At 32.7% G+C, this 23,975-nt stretch overlaps 1 protein-coding gene and 1 long non-coding RNA gene across 3 annotated transcripts in view; one reads left to right on the top strand and one right to left on the bottom strand.

Moving 5' to 3' along the window:
- clstn2b (calsyntenin 2b) overlaps positions 1–23,975 on the bottom strand; it is a 68,772-nt gene that overhangs the window by 4,958 nt on the left and 39,839 nt on the right. Inside the window, exons 9-14 of the mRNA XM_051128984.1 lie at positions 15,749–15,911; positions 11,456–11,622; positions 9,574–9,722; positions 2,481–2,683; positions 243–413; positions 20–162 (exon numbers count right to left, since the gene is read on the bottom strand). Coding sequence (XP_050984941.1) covers positions 20–162; positions 243–413; positions 2,481–2,683; positions 9,574–9,722; positions 11,456–11,622; positions 15,749–15,911 — 996 coding nt within the window. The remainder of the gene's footprint in view (positions 1–19; positions 163–242; positions 414–2,480; positions 2,684–9,573; positions 9,723–11,455; positions 11,623–15,748; positions 15,912–23,975) is intronic.
- The window catches only part of LOC127177056 (uncharacterized), a 57,285-nt gene that overhangs the window by 5,024 nt on the left and 28,286 nt on the right, over positions 1–23,975 (top strand). The window lies entirely within an intron of this gene.

The raw sequence follows: 23,975 nt of genomic DNA, 5'->3' as shown, positions 1-23,975 counted from the left end.
TTCTTTGTTTGGTTTTCACCTGTAATGTATACTGATCGCTGGTGTATCTTCCATTGAGCTCAGAACAGGTGAGTCTAAAGGTGCGGACGGAGTCGACAGTTTGACGGCTCTCATAACGCACCTGTCTGATCACCTCTGTGTAGTGAGAAATAGAGTCCACACCTAAAACAGATGTAGATGGAAAGTTATGAGGAAATTGTTTTGGGAAAAGACAAAAGTAAGTTATGAGTTTGTGTTTTTACCGTATATGGACATCCCAGTGCTAGAGTTGGCGTATTCCAGGTGTTTGCCCAATAAAGCGCTGTGGTGCAGTTCCAGACTCTCTAGCCCCACCCTTAACTCCTCCCCCAATACCATGATGTCACAATAGTCCAGATTATGTGCGATTTCCTTCAATGCACCTGACCTGTGATCTGCACACATATAAAGCAAGTTATTATGAATAATAATGAAAATCTTGTTCTCTTTAATAATTCAATAATTTCCATAGTTTTCAAGAACATAATAGCTATCTGAACTTTTTTTGTCCAGGTTTTTTTTTTTTTTTTTAGTTTTATGTGTTTGAAAGACCACATAAAAATGCATTAAAAACTGTAAGAAATATTAATAAATATTATTAATTATGAAATATTATTACAACTTAAAAAAAATATTTTCTATTTAAATATATTTTGAAATGTAATTTATTCCTGCAATATAAAGCTGAATTTTCAGCATCATTACTGAAGTCTTCAGTGTGTCATGATCCTTCAGAAATCATTCTAATGTGCTGATTTGCTGCTCAAGAAACAATTCTGTTTATTATCACTGTTGAAAACAATTGTGCTGCTTTATATTTTTTGTGGAAACTGTGATAATTTTTTATCCCCAGGTTTCTTTAATAAATAGAAAGTTAAAAAAAAAAAACAGCATTTATTTGAAATGGAAATCTGCATTATAAATGTCTTTACTGTCACTTTTGGTCTAGGGATCGACTGATATCGATACTGATTATTACAGATCAAGTAGACCGATAACAGATATCTTGAACCAATATATGGTGTAAAAATGAAAATTAATGTCAAGAATAACAAGGGCTCTGAAAATGAAAATTTATTTTATCAGCAAATCAGTTTTAAAACTGACCAATACTGATAAACATAAAAATGCTTAATATCGGTGCCGATAATCAATCAACCCCTATTTTGGTCATTGAATATATCCTTGCTGAATAGACATATTTAGTTTCTTTAATTATTTATTTCATTTTTATAATTTTATACTACTGTTCAAAGATTTGGGGTCGGTAATTTTTTTTAAATCAGTTCATATATATATATATATATATATATATATATATATATATATATATATTTTTTTTTTTTTACAGAACAAATAAAAATAAAGTAAAAACAATAATAAATATTATGAATAAATATTATTAATTATAAAATATTAAAATTTAAAATAGCTCTATTCTTATTGATGCAAAGCTGACTGATATGTGGTTTTTTTTTTTTTATGACTGATACTGATTATTACAGATGAAGTAGACCGATAACCGATATTTTGAATTGATATCTATTTATATCTGGTGTAAAAATTAAACTGAATGTCAAAATTAAGAATAACACTTTAAATGCTTTTAAATTATCGACAAATTGGGTTTGAAAATGACCAACACCAATGCAAATGCTTAATATCGGCGCTGATAATTGGCCAAACCCTATTTTGGTCATTTAATATTTCCTTGCTGAATAGAAGCATTTAATTTCTTTAAGAAAAAAATCTTACCGATCACATATTTTTGAGTGCTAATTAATAGTGATTGAAACATTATTTGAAAAGAGCAAGGAAAATGTAGATTATGATTTGTCTCATTTAAAGTAAACGCATAAACCCTCGGGATAATGGAGGGAGAGGCGTTTCAGATTCAGACTCATGTGTTGCAGTGAGCATCTGTCTTTTATGATTTATTAACATGTTTTTTTGCATTTACTGTTGTTTCCCACCAAAACAGCATGACACCTGCGGTCTGTCAGTGAATAATGTGCTCTGCACTCTGTTTGGGGACTTTCTTTGTTGTTTTCATCAGGCGGGTTTTTGCTGCAGAAATAGTTCACCCAAAAAATGTCATCATTTACTCAACAACTTCTTCTTTTGTTCAACACACAATGTAAAGCTGAATAGGATGCTGTCTACTCTTAGTCATAGGATGGATCCTGTCAAGCTTCCAAATTGATGATAAAGCACTGTGAAAACGCAACCTGTGCTGTATTTTCCAAGTCTTTTCTTGTAGTATTTGCTGAAATTGTTGACCTATTAGATCTGATTCCTGTATATTCAATATGGTGGGTCAAGACAAGTTTGCATAAACACTACAATATGTAAATTAAATTATAAGTTCATAACAATATGAAGGTGGGTATATAATGACAGATTTTTGATATTTAACATATTGTCCCATTAAGAAAGGTGATTCTGGAAACAGTTCTCTGTACCTGTTTTTGTCTGTTCATCACTTTTTGTAACTGTGCTGATGATATGCAAATCTCTGAAGAGGGATAGGCCGAGGGCAAGGTCAGAGGCGGGGACAGTCAGGTGCTCTGCCCCAGTGATTGTGATGTATGGTTCACTAGGCTGCATTACCATGACAACTGCCTCAATATCAGGGACAGAAATACACACATCCTCCCCGAAACACCTGCAGAGATCACAAACACAACAACACACCCTTGCATTTCACTTTTGCGTGTTATTTTGGATACAGACACAGACGGGGTCCAAAAGTAATGCACCAAATGCAATTGACATACTGCAAGGTTAAATCTCTTAAGTTATGGTCTGACACGTACATCTTTCTATCATGTTTACATATACACACAAACACACACATTTATATAGCACGTAATATTTTCCATAACATGTAGGAAATATTTAGAGCTAAATTTTCTCAATTCGCTTGAAATTGGCAAATGAGGCATAAAGTTAATCATGCAAAATAATTTTGCATCACATTTAAGAAATATTTAGCAGGGTTATTTTATTATCATTGAGATATTATTATAGTTGTTATTAATATGATGATTTTTTAAATTCTATTTTTATTTTTTGGTTTTCATATTTATATTTATATTCATATTCATTAAGTTGGCTTATTTAATTAAGTTCTGCTTATTTAAGCTGCTGCTGCTTCTTCTGAGCCAAAATTGAGCCACAAAACTCAGGTCAGACCTTCTGAAATTAGTTGCTATATATTTTCTAATTAATTTAGCTTACAAAATCAAACTCAAAACCACCAAAAATCCCATAGACTTTTATTGAGATGCTAATTCATGCTAGGAACATGCTAATTCATGATTAATCATGCTAACATGGTAAAACATGCTAGCACTGCATAAACTGTGTGCTAGCAACATGTTAATCACGTTAGAAACAATCTAACATGCTAATCATGTTAGAAACATTCCACCGACATGCTAATCATGTTAAAACATGTTAATCAGGTTAGAAACATGCTAGTTATGTTAAAGACATGTTAACAATATGCTAATCAAGTTAGCATCACGATAACAAAATGCTAATCATGCAAAAGTGCTAACAACATGCTAGTCATGTTAAAAACAGCTTAGCATCATATTAGAAACATAACATGCTAACACAATGCTAATCATGTTAAAAACATGCTAAAAAAGTTACCAACATGCTAATCATGTTAACAGCATGTTAAATCATGTTAGCAATGTGCTAAATCATCTTAGCAACATTTTAATCATGCTAAAAACATGTTAACAACATGTTAATCATGCTAGAAATATGCTAACAAGGTTAATATTTTAGAAACATGCTAACAATTATTCATGTTAAAACATTGTAACAGCATGCTTATCATGTTAAAAACAGGTTAAAAGCATGTTAATCCTGCTAAAAACATAGTAACAATGTGCTAATCCTGTTAAATACAGGGTAACAACATGTTAATTATGTTACAAACATGGTAACATGCTAACAAAATGTTAATCATGCTAAACACGTTAGAAACATGCTACCAACATAACAGCAGGTTAAATCAAGTTACCAGTGTGTTAAGTCATACTAGCAACGTGCTAATCATGCAAGAAATATACTAACAATGTGCTAATCATGCTAAAAACATTGTAACGACATGCTAATCCTGTTAAAAACAGTGTAATAACATGTTAATCATATTAGAAACATGGTAACATGGCTAACAAAATGCTAGTCATGTTAAAACATGTTATAAACATGCTACCAACATAACAGCAGGTTAAATCATGTTACCATTGTGCTAAGTCATGTTAGCAACATGTTAATCATGTTAGAAACATAACATGCTAACAAAATGCTAATCATGTTAAAAACATGCTAAAAATGTTACCAACATGCTAATCATGTTAACAGCTTGTTAAATCATGTTAGCAACATATTAATCATGCTAACAACATGTTAACAACATGCTAATCATGCTAGAAACATGCTAACGATGTCAACTATTTTAGAAACATGTTAACAATTATTCATATTAAAACATTGTAACAGCATGCTTATGTTAAAAACAGGTTAATAGCATGTTAATCCTACTAATAACATAGTAGCATGTTAATCCTGTTAAATACAGGGTAATAACATGTTAGAAACATGGTAACATGCTAACAAAATGCTAATCATGTTAAAACATGTTAGAAACATGCAACCAACATGCTAATCGTGTAAACAGAAGGTAAATCATGTTACCATTGTGCTAAGTCATGTTAGCACCATGTTAATTATGTTAGAAACATGCTAAAAACATTGTAAAAACATGCTAAGCGTGTTAAAAACAAGTTAGCAACATATTAATCGTTAAAAACATGGTGACAAGAAGTTAATCATGTTACAAACATGTTAGAAACATGCTAATATCGTGCTAGCAACATGCTATCAACATCTGTCTAAACTTTCAAACTTCAAACTTTCAGTCAAGACCTTTTCAAGCCAACTCCAAAGTTTGTTTGTAAACTTTACTCTGTTTTATTATTTATTTTTAAATGCGTCTATAGTTTTCATATTTTTTTTTAGGTTTAGTTATTTTAGCACATCAAGATGCACTACATGAAAATGAGAAATGCTGCCTTAATTGGCACCATATATAACATTTTATTTTATATTTTATTTATATTAAAGTTTATTTTATTTCAAGTAACAGATTGTTCTATGCTTTTTGTTTTCGTGTTAAAGTATAATAACCCTGATATTTAGAGCTAAAGTTAATTTTGGATCCCGCAAGCACTCCCTTAGAGGTGAAGACATCTCGACTTAGATATAAATAATAAGAAGCATTCAACAGTGATTTTCAGAGTGTAAACAAATGACTTGGAGCTGTTCCCAACTCATTACAGAGACTGCAGAGCTGATAACTTCACACAAAGACAAAAACTACGCCTGCAGTGAATTAACAACACTTCAGCTTTCTTGAATCTCGCAGTAATTGGACTTAATAAGCTTAAAAGCAAAACACAAACGCTGTTCACTAGAATTAATTTACAACTCTAGTGATTTTGCCACCGTGAAGCAGCTTTGAAAGACAGGAAGTAGGAAGTCCATTATCCACAAATGAACACAGATCCACCTTCTCTAATTAAAGATGTTATTCTTAATCCTGACGCAAACAAACACTCGCATTCATCAACAGACAGGAAATGAATGGAGGAAACCATCTGTGACTGAAGGTTTAGATACGCCGAGGCTTGAAGAGATGAATCCATATTTTCGTTGTGAAAACAGCTGTTTTCTACAAGATACAGTTGGTTTAATCTATGATATGATTTTACTTATTCTTTTACAATCTGCGACGATTGCATGAGGACCAAACGATGCATGCTATGTGATATCTTCAGCCCTATATTTAGATGTTAATTGCTTCTCGGGGTGATGTGTGTTGAACATGTGCTTGGATTTTCCCTGATGAAATTCATGCAATGGATAATGACGGATGAGGGCATTCTGCCATTCACTAAACCTGGAAGTTTGCCTCGCATCTGTTTAAACACATGAACATATTCCAACATGGTATTGAAGGAGCCAAGTGTAAACTTTATTGTTCAATATTGAATATTTAATTTTGCATGATGATTTCCTCCTATAGTTTTACATTTTATAAGCATTTTTTGCTATAAATTATTTTTCACCTAAAGTTAAACTTTCGCAACAAAAGTAATTTAACAGTACTGTTAAATGTAATAAAATTAAATTATTCAAATAAGTTAAAACTTTAACATAACTAATATATTGTTTTGTGGTAATTAATTGTGTTTAAGTAATATTATAGTGTTGTGTTGCATGTAGGGCTGGCGATAAACAGCTTTTAAAAATTTATTTATTATTCTTATTCTTATTATTATTTACATTTACATTTTTGGCTTCCAACAGTTATCTCACTGAGGTAAAATTATTATTGTGCCACATCTGTTTTTGCAGTTTAGTAATAAGAAGTAATAGTAAGTAAATGTTTAGTTTTTTTTAACTGAAATAATTACTGCTAATCAGTAATTCAGTATTTAAAAATATTATATATAAAAAAAAAAATTATAAATATTAACACCAAAATAAATTAGATCAAATATTTCATAGAGAAATGTGGAAGCGTAATCCAGTTTTTATCTAATATTTTTTTATTTATTATTTTTTAATTAATCAATTAAATGCATACATATTGATTTGTTTTATTTTATTGTTTTTTTTTTTTGTTTTTTTTTTAATTTAAAAAGTAAGCTTAATTATATTTAAAGTTCACAGAAATTCACTGTTAAAAACAATTAAAAAGTTCTAATAAATATGTTCAATAAATGAAATGATGCCAGTAAGTAAATAATCAAGATCTCAATACTGACTAAAATAATGGTAATTATGATTTTTGCGGCCCTTGTTAAATCCCTTAAGGTATTTTATTTTTTATTTCTTTAAACAGCTTATCAGTTTATATTATAAACAAAATTATAAAGAGAATTATTATACCAGTGCATCCCTGAAGATTTGACCCCACATATTTATTTTGGCTGGTGGAAGAAAAACACTGATATTTCTGATAGTTGAATTGCTATCTAGCTCCTGTAAATGTTCAGATGACCTCAGGTCACCATGCATAACAAATGTCCCTTTTCCATGTTTACGTCATTACTTTTAATTCTGAGATTTTGCAGTGTTTGTCTCCTTGACAAGCAATCTGTTACTTTGCAAAAGTGTAAATGAATTGTGCAAATTACTTTTAGAAAGTTACTAATTATGCAAAACACAACACATGTTTGTGTCTTAATATAAGTCTGTGATCAGCAAGTTTTAAGAAGCTAGAGTTCAATTATATGTTTTACTCGCAGTAATAAAATACTTAAATAATTGCTCTCTTATGTGTGTTTTAGTGTTGTGTGTGTGCATGTGTTTTTTAATGCTAATTCTCTGTTGCTCTTGCTGAAGGAACTCCGCCCACTGGCTGTGCTCAAGCCTCAGAGGGGCGGGTCATAATCCTCTAGGCGCTTATGCATATTCATGACCTGCTTTGAATAATCACAGGGTGCCAGTGGGTGCGCTTGTGCTCCAAAAAAACAAATCTTTCTGTCATTCTCTTTCCATTTCCCCATCTGTACATAAAAATTAAACCTCCCTAAGCGTGGAATATGAATTAGATAAGAATAAGTGAAAAGGTTACAAGAAGGGTTAGTATTGCTTTTAGTATGATTAGGGATTTGAAATAGGCAGTAAGCAACTGGCAAGCAGCTAGCTAGGAGAAAATGTACAAATCTAGTTACAAACACACTTAATAATAAATGCTCTTATTGGCATGGATGGTTCCATGAAGAACCTTGAACATCAGTGGAACTTTTCCAGCATTCTTTATCCATCTTTTTCTTCCCGTAAGAGTGGGTACGGACACTGAGTCCAGCTATTTTTAGCTGTACAAAACAGCTTGTTTTGCTGCTTGATATTGGAAATTGGTGCATCTTACCATATTATTTTAATGTATTATCTTAATTATGAACACACTGGTTTGTAGTGCAAACAGTCTTACTGTTTACTGTGCGTTGTTATTCTTCTCGTTATTTTCCTATAGTGGCTAATGAACTGGAAGTTTCACCCATAGGCTTACTTCTGCATTTAAAAAAAGGTGGATAGTGGAAAAAGGTTGCCAGATTGAGGATACACAACCGGCTGATCAACATTTTAATTTTAGTCTTGTCAAAGAGGTTTTTAGATTGATGCCGAGGCTTTTTAGGTTGGGTAGAATTTGCGATCTTGGTTTGTTTGCCGGCTTCCATGCCTGCAAAACGGTGTGTTTTCCAACAACTGGTAACCCGTGGTTTTGAAATACTACTGGTTAAACTGGCAGTGGGTGGAGTCACACAGACCAAAACAAAAACAGACATTCTGAAGTGGAACATGCATTTCAAAGTAGAATAACTGTAGCGTTGCTTTTCAGAGAAACAGATATGAAAACTTAAAGGGGTCATCAGATGCTAAGTTTATTAATCCGTAAAAATAAGATCCCCTTTTTCAAATCGAGCCATTCTCAGATGCCTGTCGGTGTAGCATTACAGTAGTTGATTGACATGAGCCTCTTCCCTCAGATCAGCTGTAACAGTCAGACCTCCATTGTTTTGATGCCGGAGCAGGGATGTAAGTTAGACAAGAATATCTCAGATTGAGCAATTGAGGTGTTGTGTTGCTAGATGTAATAATGTAAAGATCTCTAGTGGTCGTCATTTACTCCCGACATCTGAGCCACTGAAGAAGCAGTGGATTATGTTTGTTTGTAAAGAGAATGCAGCTCCTGATCTACATATATCCCTCTGTGTTCGCGTGAGTCATTCGTGATCCAGCTTCACTTACAGCAGAAGTGAGTATAAGGTTTTTTTTATGAATCTTTGCGATCACCTTTCCTAATAACATGCTAGTTAGCAAGTTTACCGGCTAACGCGGTTAAATGCGGCTAAAATAAACATGCTCGTCACTCCACAGAGAGTAGAGAGGGGCAGGGCAAGCAGAGCTCATTTGCATTTAAAGGAACAGTCCCTCAGAATGGGATGATTTTTGCAGAGCTCATTTTGACAAGGTAAAAAGGGTGTTGTTTTACACTACCATTGAGAATTTTTAACCAAAGTATATTATAGACTTTTCATTAAGACCCTGAATCAAATCAGCTTGTGGAAAAAGAGCATCCGATGACCCCTTTAACATGTTTCCTAAATATCTGCAAACATATTATGGTGTTTTCATGCTTTAGTACAGTCAAAAAAATATTTTTTTGTTAAACATACTCCAATAATTTTTGTTTTATTTACAAAAAAAGTGTGTATATTTTTATATATATATATATATATATATATGTATATATATTGCATGCAATAGGATACAGTTGTAATAACTTTTCCAGCTCTGAGTAAAAGCACAGATCAAAATTAAGCTCTCATATGACTCTGGGATGCAAATCAAAACTACGTAACCAGATATAAATGGTTTAATCATTCATATTGCCGTATTCCAGAGCTAAAATTCTAGTATTGTAGTTCAGAGAAGAGATCTCATGAATATTTATAATCTTACTGCACTGCCGTTGAGATCCGGAGGTGACGCGCTCCCTTGGTGGGAAATTGCCGAGAGTTGATGTAAGAAACTTTTCTCAGTGCGGCGTTCATCTGCTCCAGATCCTCTCCCTCCATCACCACCAGAGACTGAGCGGGATTCAGATGAAACTGAGAGAAGACAGAGACAGAAAAACATGAGATATTATACTATCAAAGTGCCTGTTAGAATGAGTGTTTGAGGCAGAGATGTGCAAAATTCCAAATTGAAGAAATGGCTGTTCATCTGAATTGAATTAGACAGACCGGAAGAGGAAATTCAACACAGGAATTGTAATAATTACATTACATAAATACATTAGGTTAGTAATGCATATTTATTTATTTTAGCATCATTACTCCAGTCTTCAGTGTCACAAGCTCCTTGAGAAATCATTCTAATATGCTGATTTGCTTTTCAAGAATTTTTATTATTATTGTTAATATTTAAAACAGTGGAGTACTTTTTTTTTCAGGATTCTTTGATGAATAGAAAGATCCATTTTCCAAATTATATAAATTAATACTTTTATTTAGCAAGAATGCTTTAATTTAATCAAAAGTGATCAAAAAGACATTTATAATATTACAAAAGATTTCTATTTTAGATAAATGCTGTTCTTCTGAACTTTCTATTCATCAAAGAAACCTGAAAAAATTCTACTGTTTTCAACATAAATATTTTTGAGCAGCAAATTAGAATATTAGAATGATTTCTGAAGGATCATGTAACTGGAGTGATGATGCTAAAAATCACAGGAATAAATTGCATTTTAAAATATATTCAAATAGAGAACAGTTTTTTTTTAAATAGTAAAAATATTTCAAAATTTTACTGTTTGCTGTAATTTGGATAAAATAAATGCAGGCTTTGTGAACAGAAAAGACTTCTCTAAAAAACATGAAAAATCTGTTCAGAAACTTTTGACTAGTAGTGTATGTTTAGCTCTGTAATTTATTATTACAGAAATTGACCTTAAATAAGGCTGTTCTGTAAATAAGTTTACATTCTTACTGTACTTTTTACAGAATTTTTCTGGCAACCACAACTGCCAGGTTATTTCTGTAAAAAACTCAATTTCAATCACAAACTCAATTTTTTGAGTCAGTTCTTGTCAATGAATCAGTCAGACGAATTAGTAAGTTGTCTGTTTTTGAATTATTTTATCAGTATTCAGAAAAAGCCAGAAAATGCATTGTTCAAAATCCTGTAGGTGGCATTTCAGAATTATTAATATAATCTACTGTTTTGTCTGTTAACAGGTGTTTTTAGGTCATTTATGTTGAAAACGTAATGGCAAGCTACACTTACAGCAGCTACATGAATTTCTTTTCTTAATTCTAATTTAAATTCAAATTTGGTATCTTGCATCACAGCAAGAACTGTTATTTAAAAGGCATTTTTAGCTTTGAGCGTATGAGCGATCAGACCACCTGAGTGAAGGAACACCTGTCTTCTGTCTCTCACTAACACCCTGACTCTCTGTCTGTAAAACCCGCTTTCATTTGATCCTCAAATCTTCCCTAGAGCTTCTCGAACACAATAGAACAGAACAGAGGAAAGCAAAGCAGAAAATGGAAAACGTTGGTACAGAAATATCTCTGCTTAAGTCTTGTCTCCTGGCTCTTCTTCATTCTTTTGCTACGAAATAGTGAGTTTCGACTCTTTTCTATGGTTCATGACAAACACCTTTTCAGTATAAACACAATGTGACTTTTTTACCAGAATGTGCGATCAAATCTGTAACCTTGAACTAGTTGAGCACTGCATATTGGCTTCAAGCACAGCTCATTCATACAGATTTGTTATTTAGAGTTTGCAGAGTGTGTGTGTGTGTGTGTGTGTGTGTGTGTGTGTATATAACCTTTATCCTCTGTCCGAGGCTCTCCAGTGAGGTAATGTCCAGTCCTTCTTTGCAGGCCTGTAGGCAGGAGATGATCTTCTGGCTTTCAGTCTTCCCTGGTCGTATCGTTAGTCCAGACAAACTGCCTCGGAAATACTGCGTAAACTTTGCTTTAGAGACTTCACCACCTGTACACAAACACAAAGATGTGATAAACGTCTCCTAAAGAGTCATATCCTACACTTCTGTAGCATTTTAGTTTTCCTGTGAAGTCCACTTATGATGTTTCTTGAACTAAAACCAGTTATAATTTAGTTTTCATGACCATGCATTACCCTCTGTTTGACTAATAGATTTAAAAAGGCAGTTTTGAGTCAGTAACATTTATTTATTTATTTAAACTAATACTTTTATTCAGCAGGGATGCATTAAAACTCAAAAGTGACAAAAAAGTAAAAAAAAAAAAAAAAAAAAAAAAATGAATTAATTAATTGTATTTTAAATAAATATTGTTCTTTTGTACGAAGGCGTTTTAGTGCCATGCTAAAGAACAAAAAAATCTAAGATTATGAGATTAAAGTCGTAATATTTTGAGAATAAAGTCTAAATATTTGGAGAAGAAATTCTAGATATTTGGAGAAGAAAGTCTAAATATTTTGAGAAGAAAGTTGAAATCTTACGAGAATAAAGTCTAAATATTTTGAGAATAATTTCGACTTTATTCTTGAAACTTTATACTTGAAATATTTCAACTTTATTCTCAAAATTTTGACTTTATTCTTAAAATATTATGTCTTTAATCTCATAATTTTAGATTTTTTTTTTTTTTTTTTTTTTTTGTGGGAATAAAACACTGTTGTACTTTTGAACTTTCTATTCATCAAAAAATCAGCATATTATAATGATTTCTCAAGGATCATGTGACACTGAAGATATAAGTAATGATCTGCTTTGATCACAGAAAAAAAATACATTTTAAAATATTTTCACATAGAAAATGGCTATTTTAAATTGTAATAATATTTCACATTTTTTCAGTTTTTACTACATTTTTGATCAAATCAAAGCAGCCTTGATGCGAATAATATTTTTCAAAAACATTAAAAATCTTTCTGATCCCAAACCTTTGAACAGATAACTAAATGAGCTTTTGGTTTTGGTGATGTCAATAGTGTGATGGTTTCTGATTGGCCTATTTTTTGCCGCCTTGTTTCCAAAAATGGTCATGGTGAAATGGGGAGGGAGTTTATGAACATTAAAGTGAACCTGTTACATATTATATTGAACTTTTATTCTACTAAAGCTATATAAAAAAAAATCTAATTTCTCACGATTTTTCCAAGGTGTGTCTGAATATAATATTTGCTTGTTTTAAAGAATAAAAATAGCATCAAATAATGTGGTCGCAAAAAAGTAAAGTAATTCATAAAGGTCTATATTGTAATTTTTTTTAAACACACATCTATTTGTAGCATGAAAGAAGCATTGTAATCATTAAATATTCACTACAAAGCAGTCTTAATTTGTTCTAGGTAACTTCTTGGAAGTCGTTCTGAAGCTGTTACATTTGCATGTACCATTAAACAAAAATACAGCCTGTTGAGTCACTGATTGGGCAGCTTCCTTTAGTTTCAGATGCAGCTATGGTTACACATCACACATTATTCATCACACACGCATATAAAATAAACTTCTGCTTCAGCTGAGCTAGAGGTCTTCAGAAGCTGGATTGAAACGAAGCAGTCACATGATTAAACTTAACGATGACCTAAGTCAGAGATAATGAGCAATTACCTGCTGCATCTATCTGCTCTGTATGAGATGCATTTGTGTGTAATGAAGCCTCTCTGAGTGTGTCTGATCGGGTATCTGTGAGATGAGACTTCGAGCCTCGGGCGATAGCATACTGATGTGTATCAGGCTGGTGTGTGTGTGTGTGTGTGTGTGTGGTGGGTTTACATAGCTATAGTTTGGGGACAAAATTGCCACAGCAACAGATAGTTCAGCCAGGCCAGGATTCTCAAACAAACAGATCAATGTGTTGATAGAAAATAATGAAATGGAAATTTGCACAGGCATTCAGCCCTTTTTTTGTGGTCAAGAATTGCATACAGATCGATAAAATGTTTCTACCTTTGTGTTCCACTGATAAAATAACAGCATACACTACCAGTCAAAAGTTTTTGAACAGTAAGATTTGTAATGTTTCTCCTCTGCTCACCAAGCCTGCATGCATTTGATTCAAATCAAGCAAAAGCAGTAATATTGTACTTTTTTTCCTTTTTTTTTTTTTTTTTTTTTTTTTAGGATTCTTTGATGAATAGAAAGATCCAAAGATCAGCATTTATCTGAAATAAAAAAAGCTTTTTGTAACATTGTACACTGTTCATTCAAAAGCTTGGAATCAATTTATTTTTTGGAAAGAAATGATAGAAATGAACACTTTCATTTAAAACGGATGCTTTAAATTGATCAATATTGATTATAAAGACATTTATAATGTTACAAAAGATGTCTATTTCAGATAAATGCTGTCCTTCTGAACTTTCTATTCATCGAATAAACCTAAAAAATGAACAATAATAAATGTTTTCTGAGCAGCAAATCAGCATATTAGAATGATTTCTGAAGGATCATGTGACACTGGAGTAATTATGCTAAAAATTCAGCTTTGAAATCACAGGAATAAATTACCTTTGAAACAATATTCAAATAGAAAACAGTTATTTTAAATCGTAAAAATATTTCAAAATTGTACTGTTTTTGCCACTTTGGATCAAATAAATACAGGCTTGGTGAGCAGAAGAGACTTCTTTAAAAAAAACATTAAAAATCTTTACAAACATTAAAACTTTTGACTGATAGTGTGTGTGTGTGTACGTGTTTTTGCTACATTGTGGGGACCAAATGTCCCCACAAGGATAGTAAAACCTGACATTTTTGACATTGTGGGGACCAGCCTACAGTCAATAGCAATTTTAATACTCCGCGTTTGGAGAGCGTTTCCCCAATGCACGCAAATTAGGCTACATAACATATCTAGGCTGTTATTTATACGTAGCCTATAATAGATTGTGTAGTTGTGTAATTTTTTAAAAATGTCTAAAATCTCGACCTCGTCTCCTTCTTGTAAACTCGAGTCTCATCTTGTCTCTTGAATTAAATGTCAGCGTTAATGATAATCAAACAACAAAAGACGAGGAGAAAGTCACTCCCTGCTCTTGACAGAATAGCATTTGTAGCTATTTGTAAGAATTTCTGAAGTGAAAATTGTGCCCTACCATCACTTTCACATCTATGCAACCAATAAATAAATTACTACTAGAGCACAAAATTGTTTACAAGAGCAAGAGTTACACCTTGCATATTTTTATTAGTTTTTTTTATATTTCTATTTGGCTTTAATTCGTTTTTAATTGTAGTACTTCCACTTTTGAAGTTGATTTTTTTTTCGTCTAATATTTATACTTTTTCATCTAATATTTATACTTATACTATTTATTATTTCAGCTTGATTTCAGTTAACTAAAACTAAAACATTAAAAATGATTTTTGTTACTTGAAATAAAACTTTAACTGAGAGAAAATGAAATATAGCAAACATTTTATTCACTTTATTAACTTCATGTTAAAATAACTGAAACAAAATGAATAAAAACTAAATAGACAAAAGACAAAAACTACTAAAAATTACAAAAACATTTTAAAAATTACTAAAACCTTTAACTAAAATTAAAATGAAAATATAAATTGATTCAAAAGACGAATAGTATTTTGATACGTTGGATCTTTGAAGAAAAAAATATTCATATTGACCGATTACAGTGTTAAAAATAATGTTAATCATATTGCATCTTTTATAATCAGTTCTTACAAAGTGGCGTAAACTGAACTGAACCGAATCATGAGAAATCTTTAAACCTTTCAGGCTCCACAAATCTTAAAAAGAGCAAATGTCCAGTCAGCTCTCATTATATTTTCTTCCCACATGCACAAAATGATCTTTTTATTATGTCTCGCTCTTTTATTGCTTTCATTACGAAACAAAGAAGCTCAGAGACACAAAGAGAGAGCATGGGCAGGTCAAGAGGTCGACTCATTTGTTTTTCAGAGCAGTTAGGAGCTGTGCTCTGATTGCTGAAAAGAGAAATACTGATGAAAAGCTGTGAAACGGATTGCAAAAGAACAGATAGTGCAAAGATGATGTTAGTAGTTAAGAGATGTTTGCCCATGGATTTCCATGCTTTGAGATTTTACATTTCTATTTTCAAGCCACATGCACATCGACCATGCCCACATTCCATTCCTTCCCACCTTGCCAGCAGGCTCCTACAGTGAGCTGCACGTCGATCTGAGAGGAGTGGATGGGCCAGTCATCTGTCACCAGGTACGGGTCATAGGTCACGCCATCCACATATAGAGTCACCACTGGGAAATCAATGCTGATGACATAATAATGCCACTCCTTATCACAGATCTGAGAGAAAGACAGAGAGAAATTTCCAGATATTTGTGACCGTGGACCACAAAACCAGTCATAAGGGTCAGTTTTTTGAAATTGAGATTTATACATCATATAAAAGCTGAATACATAAGCATTCCGTTGATGTATGTTATTATCAATCATGAGGTGATGGTTGTGGATGAATGGCACAACAATCGGCCTCAGGATCTCATCACGATATCTCTGTGCATTTAAAATGCCATCAATAAATGCACCTGTGTTCGTTGTCCATAACATACGCCTGCCCATACCATAACCCCACCGCCACCATGGGTCACTCAAGCAACAACATTGACATCAGCAAACCGCTCACCCACACGACACCATACACGCTGTCTGCCATCTGCCCTGTACAGTGAAAACCGTGATTCATCCGTGAAGAGAACACCTCTCCAAAGTGCCAGATGCCATCGAATGTGAGCATTTGCCCACTCAAGTCTGTTACGATGATGAACTGCAGTCAGGTTGAGACCCTGATGAGGACGACGAGCATGCAGATAAGCTTCCCTGAGACAGTTTCTGACAGTTTGTGCAGAAACTCTTTGGTTATGCAAACCGATTGTTGCAGCAGCTGTCCAAAATGTACTGCCAAATTCTCTGAAACGCCTTTGGAGACAGCTTATGGTAAAGAAATGAACATTCATTCCACGGACAACAGCTCTGGTGGACATTCCTGCAGTCAGCATGCCAATTGCACGCTCCCTCAAAACTTGCGACATCTGTGGCATTGTGCTGTGTGATAAAACTGCACATTTTAAAGTGGCCTTTTATTGTGGCCAGCCTAAGACACACCTGTGCAATAATCATGCTGTCTAATCAGCATCTTGATATGCCACTCCTGTGAGGTGGATGGATTATCTTTGCAAAGGAGAAGTGCTCACTAACACAGATTTAGACAGATTTGTGAACAATATTTGAGAGAAATAGGTCTTTTGTGTACATAAAGAAAGTCTTAGATCTTTGAGTTCAGCTCATGAAAAATGGGGGCAAAAACAAAAGTGTTGCGTTTATAATTTTGGTCAGTGTTATTTTTTTAAATGTGTGGTTTCAGATGTTTTGTTTTAATTTTTAATTATTTTTAGTTTTTTATAATTAAATGAAGTTTTATAACAATAATGCTGCAAGGTAGGTCAAAACTACTCTAAAAGTAATCCAAAAGTAATCAGAATACTTAACATAAAAATGAGTAATCTAGATTACATTACTTACTACAATTATGTAATTTGTAATCAGTAACAGACTACAATTTCTAAGTAATCTACTCAGCATAATGTGTGTAAGTGTGTAGTTTTTTTTTTTCTTTTTTTATTTTCAAGTTTTAGTAGATTTAGATTTCATTTTTTATTTTCTTTTTTTTTTTTTTTTTTTAGTCTTTATTCATTTGAAATATATTTTGTTTAACTTATGATCACATGACATGCAAGTAAACAACATATTTCACATTTGTTTTTTTATTTTTAAATAATTTATTAATTTTAATTTTTTATGATTTTATTAATTACAATTTTTATAACAATAATACTGCAAATTAGGTCAAAACTAAAATAAAAGTAATCCAAAAGTAATCAGAATACATAACCTAAAATTAGTAGATTACATTACTAGTATAGTTATAGTATAGTTTGAATTTGTTTGTTATTAATTTTAGTATTACAGCTTAAACTTACAGTATTTTATTTCAGTAAGTTTAAGTTCCCCAAGCAATGTTTCTAATTTTCGTTCAAGTTTTCCTATGTAATATTTTAATTTAATTTAATTTTATTTCAATTTTACTTTTTTCTTAAAATGACTTAGTTTTGTATAATGTACTCACCCCCTTGTCATCCAAGATGTTCATGTCTTTCTTTCTTCAGTTGTAAAGAAATTGTTTTTTTAGGAAACATTTTAGGAGTTCTCCATATAGTGGACTTCTATGGTGCCCCTGAGTTTGAACTTCCAAAATGCAGTTTAAATGCAGCTTCAAAGGGCTCTATACAAGTATATAAATTGTAAAAAAAAAATTGAGAAAATAACCAATCATTTTTTTAAATAAGACCCTTTTTTCTTGGCTGGGATCGTTTAGAGCTCTTTGAAGCTGCATTTAAACTACACTTTGTAAGTTCAAACTCAGGGGCACCATTGAAGTCCATTATATGGAGAGGAATTCTGAAATGTTTTCCTCAAAAAACATAATTTCTTTATGACTGAAGAACAAAAGACGTGAACATCTTGGATGACAAGGGGCTGAGTACATTGTCTGTAAATTTTTGTGAACTACTCCTTTAACAATAACAACACAGCTTTGTTCAAATCACAAGCTCTAACTATGATTAGAAGTAGTTTACATTGAGATCCTTGCCTTGGCAAATGAATAGACAGCCAGGTTTAAATGTAAAGTGTCTGAATGCATGTTCGTGGAGTTTGTTGATGAGAGAAATGTGTGTCTGTGTTTGGCCCGTTTGGACCGCTGCCAGTCCAAAGCACCCGGCAGCAGACGGTTTCTGCTCGCTCTGTCACACACAGTGTGTGTTTGTGTGTCTGGCAGGCGGTCTGGGTCGAAGAGTCTAGTGGAACTGATTGTTACACCCTCACATGAAACCATCAGACATTTCTCATCTTCACTACATCTTTCCTCCTGCACCTGAAATCTCACCATCAGTCTCACTTCTTCTCACTGTCTCACTGTCTCCTACCAAATTGAAGCTCCCCACTCCACCCCATGTCCTCCTTTTTCCTTTCCAACAATGCCCACAATTTCTCTGTACCGCTCCCATTTCAGAGTGAGATCTGCAGAGAAAGGACAAAAAAGACAATAAAAAGAGAAACCGACACAAAATGTGTCTGGGTCATATTTATAAATTAATAAATTATTAACTGATTGATTGACTAATTAGGGAATTATTCTAAATTACTTATGTTGTAAAATATGATATTTTATAAATATGTATTATTTATTTTATTTATTATTTTACCTTACATTAATTTAATTTAATTTAATTTAATTAATCTGAGATTGAGCACAAGGAGAAATTTATGTGCATACGAACCTGTTGTCTATACAAAATTTTACATGCACAAAAATAGTACTTGTACAAGCACCAATTAATTTAAATTTGTGTTATGTTATGTTATAGGTTTAAGATTGAGCGTGAGGAGGTATTTATGTGCATATGAACCTGTTGTGTGTATCCGGTGGAAATTTTTCTGCATGTATAAAAATAGTACTTGTGCAAGCATTTTATTGAATTTTATTTTATTGAATTTTTTATTTTATTTTATTTGTTGAGCACAAGGAGAAATTTATGTGCATACAAACCTGTTGTCAATCCGGTTGAAATTTTAAAAAAAGAAACAATTTAAATTAAATTAAATTAAATTAAATAGATTTTAATAATTAAATTAAATTAAATTTAGTTTTATTTAATTTGTACGAGATTGAGCATGAGAAGAAATTACATACGAACCTGTTTTAAATCCAGTATTTTATTTATTATTATACCTTACATGAATATAATATATATATTTAATAATTCATTAATATTCATTATTAAATTTAATAATTACTTTTTTAACAATTTATTCACAAATGATGTACCATTTATATTATGTACCATTATATACTTACTAATGCTACCATTACATATACACTTTGCTATTAAAATACCCTTAATAATAAAAAAAAATAATTAATAATAAATAATTCATAATGGCTGTAATAGTAAATAAATAACAAAATATTGTCAAAAATAATAATATACTTTTGCATTACAATAATTATGAAATATGAAAATATACTGCAAAAAAATATTGATTGTATAAATACAGGCTTCATTTTCCTTACGCAAAACATGATGGGCTCAGTGAGATTCAGACGGAGCGAGTGTTATTTTTCAGTATTTTCTTTAATCGATTCCTTCTCTCTGTGCACACAGGTCATCTCTGTGTGCTTTTATTATGAATAAATTGATTTCTTTTTCTTTGAATTTCACTTTCATACTCTATTGGTATTCGTCTCGTATTCCATTAAGTTTTTTCACAAGCCTCTCTTCTCTGTCTCTGGTTCTCTGTGTCTCTGGGCAGGCATTGATTTTCACTAGATGTGTGTGTGAATGTGAGAATGGCTGTGGATCGCAGTTGTGGCTCATACAATCTTGTGGATCCAGATTTAGTCATTTAATGACTGTTATTTTACATCTAGCACACATTACTGTGGTTTTCATTTTTATAAACATACAGAAAACCGGTACGTTCCTGGAACTCGTTCATGTTGAGAAGCACACACGGCGTGTCCACGCAATCCATGGAGAGATGAACGTCTTACTGTGATGTTTTCTCTGTGTGCGTTCAGTAAACGCACAGCGCTGAATCGATAGAGGTGGTAAAAGACTTATAGCCGCACTAAGCCAGAGTCCACTTTATGGCAAGGCAATTTATCAAAGAGAGAGTGAGCAGGAGAGGTAGAGAGAAACCATTGTTTCAGTTGCTCAGATGCTGTAAGTACACTGGCCACTTCAGTTACTGCTATGCTATTGTGTATCTCACATCTGTGCGAATTGCCGATTTGTTTCTTTCTGTCTATTTTAACCCTATTTCAGCAATTATACAATTTCAGGTACACATTCAGTTTTTCTCTCAAATTTGAGTCTTACGACATTACAAAGTTTTCTCTGAACACTTAGATGTCACAACTGTTGTCAAAGAGTGCCATATCAAGAATATGAACAGACATTAAATATTTAGTGCTTATTTAAGGTATCTAAAGCGCCTAAAATGTATTTGCTAATTTTAAATGTTTTTCACACAGATGATTTATCAGAAAGATTGCATTAAAAATGTATACAAAATGTACTATAAGAACACTGGTAATGGTATTGTACCTATATATCAAAATGAAGAGTTTAAGCTTTTATATATAAATTGATTTTGTTGTTTGTCTTACTCCTTTTATCAGATTTTTTACGTAATTTTGAGACATTTTTCTCTTTTTTTTTTTTTTACCTTCAAACAATTTTTAGCACAACATTAAGCATGAAAACTCAATGTTTATATGTAAACTATGTGATAAATTAATTTTTAATCATTAATTATTTCTGAGTAACATATAGAATTAATTAAAACAGAAATGACATAAAAAATGCAGCTTGTAAATAAGAGGTTTAAGGTTGAGCATGAGGAGAAATGTATGTGCAATTTTTTTTTTCTGCATGCATAAAATAGTACTTGCACAACCTATTATAACCTTACATTACAACCTAAAACTTTTATTTTATTTTATTTTATTTTATGAGGTTTGAGATCGAGTGTGAGAAGAAATGTATGTTGTGAAAATTTCTCATGGAGAAAAATAGTTCTTGTACAAGCCCTATTTTATTTTATTTTGCTGAAAATTTTATTTTGTTTTATTTTCAGTTTGTTTTATTTTATTTTTGGCATTTATATATTTATATATTGAGCCAGCACTCGTCCAACAAAACTTTTGCATTAATATTTGCATTAATATTCATCTTATATTCAAAAACATTTGCATTAATATTCATCTTTTAATATCCATTTTCATAATGGAAACACAACACTATCCAGAAATTTCTGTGCATATGAAGCCGGTGAAAATGTTTCTGTATGCATAGAAATAGTACTTGTACAAGCCCTATTTAATTTAATTTAATTTCATTTCATTTTATATAATAAATGCATAACATAGTACCTGTACAAGCCCAATTTATTTTATTTTATTATTATTATTTTTTTTTTTTATCACAAATGCATAAAGCAAACGCAAGTACAAATTGTTTTTTTAAGTGCAGTGAAACACTGGAATTGGCATTTATATATTGAGCCAACACTCAGCACTCGTCCAACAAAACTTCACATTTGCATTAATATTCATCTTTTAATATTCATTTTCATGAAACACACAACACTATCCACTTACTAATTAAATTAAACTCTCAGATTCTTTTTTAAAAAAAAAGCTAATTTAATTAGATCTTGTTCCTCTGCGGGTAGAAGAAAAAAAAGCCTTTAGCAAAGATAAAAAAAGATGGCTCATGTTCTTTGAAGTGTCTGAGATGTGCAAAGACCAAAATGTTTCTCCCTCGGGCCAGTGGACCCTCAACCCCATATATTTTATAGAATGCATTTATGTATTCATGAAACTACATTATGAAATTCATTTTAAGGTGGGGTGCAGTTCTTCACGAGCTCGTTCTCCACTGGGGAGAAAAAGGCTCTTTGATGCTTAAAATCTCGGTGGAATCTTTAAACTATCTTCACATCTTCTAATGCTGAGCATGTAGGTAGCAAATGTACAGTTATGGTAATGAAGATTTCAAAGGAACAGACGCAAATGAAAAATGAATGCAACGGGACTGCTTTACGTCAATGCAATCTATATAAAACGGCTCGTCATGTTGGTTTGTGGTCTGATGCCCTGATGTATAAGTTTAGCATTGGTTGATTTGTTTGTTTTGGACAGCAGAACTTTGCTCGTCCTCTGTGCCCAATCCTGTTGGAGGAGTTTGTGTCTTAAAGCCCCCCTGCCATTTTTCTGATGGGTTTTTAAGTGGTCTTTGGCAGGGACGTTCATGCAGCACACTGTTGGTTTTGTGTTGCGCTGCGTTTGTGTGTTTGTTCTCTCAGATAATTAAGTCTTCCTGCGGCTCCGTTCTCTGGCACAGCAGTGAGGAGAATTCACTGCTAAACAAACACTCTCTTAATGACTGCACTGTTTTCTCTCTCTTTCTTTTTTGCATTCGAAGGCTTTATCTTCGCCCCAAAAAGTGGATATTTGCATAATTATACGCTTAATGATGGACTAACTCAAGTACTGTTGCATGTGCGAGATGAAGGATTCAATTAACCTGCAGCAGACCTGTGAATCTAAACACAACACACACAACAGCACATTATGTTTCATAAAGGGTGTCATTAAGAGGAAATTAATCACTAATATTTGTTGGACGGTGGCTGTTTTTGTGCTTAAAGTAAAGAAAGTTGTGGGGAAAAGTTTCTACTATTATTAAAATGAGGGAGCAAGAATCGGGGAGAAAAAATTAAACTGTGTGGTTGGGTATCTATCTGTCTGTCTGTCCATCCATCCGCCCATCTATTCGTTTATTTGTCTGTTCGTATATCCATCTATCCATCGTTCATGTAATTTATCTGTCTGTCCGTATATCCATTGTTCAGTCAATCTATTTATACTTCCATCCATCCATCCATCCATCCATCCATCCAATTGTCCATCCATCCATTTGTCTGTCCATTAATTGTTCTATCTATCTATCTATCTATCCCTCCATCCATCCATCATTCAATCAATTTATCTGTCCATCCATATATCCATGCCTCTGCCTATTTATCCATCCATCGTTCTATCTGTCTGTTCATCCATCCATCCATCGTTCAGTCAGTCAATATATCTGTCCTTCCATCCATCGTTGAATCAATCTATTTATCTGTCTGTCCATACATCAATACCTCTGTCTGTCCATTTGTCCATCAGTCATTCTATCTATCCATCTATCTGTCCATTCATCATTCAATTAATCTATCTGTCTGTCCGTCCATCCATCCATCCATCGTTCTATCTATCTGTCACCCCTCCATTCGTCTGTCCATCCCTCCGTCCATCATTCAATCAATTTATCTGTCCATCCATATCCATGCCTCTGCCTGTCTATTTATCCATCCATTGTTCTATATGTCTGTCCGTCCGTCTGTCCATCTGTATATCTATCCATCCATCAGTCAGTCAATCTATCTGTCTGTCCGTCCGTCCCTCCATCATTCAATCAATCTATTTATCTGTCCATCCATATATCCATGCCTCTGCCTGTCTATTTATCCTTCCATCCATCGTTCTGTCTGTCTATCCGTCCGTCCATCTGTATATCCATCTATCCATCGTTCAGTCAGTCAATCTGTCTGTGCGTCTGTCCATCCGTCCTTCCATCCATCCATTCATCCATCCATTCATCATTCTATCTGTCTATCCATCTATCTGTCCATTCATCATTCAGTGAATCTATCTGTCTGTCCGTCCATCCATCCGTCCGT

The sequence above is a fragment of the Labeo rohita genome, chromosome 15 (genome assembly GCF_022985175.1).
Source record: "Labeo rohita strain BAU-BD-2019 chromosome 15, IGBB_LRoh.1.0, whole genome shotgun sequence".
NCBI lineage: Eukaryota > Metazoa > Chordata > Actinopteri > Cypriniformes > Cyprinidae > Labeo > Labeo rohita.
This window is presented reverse-complemented; position numbering and strand designations above follow the sequence as displayed.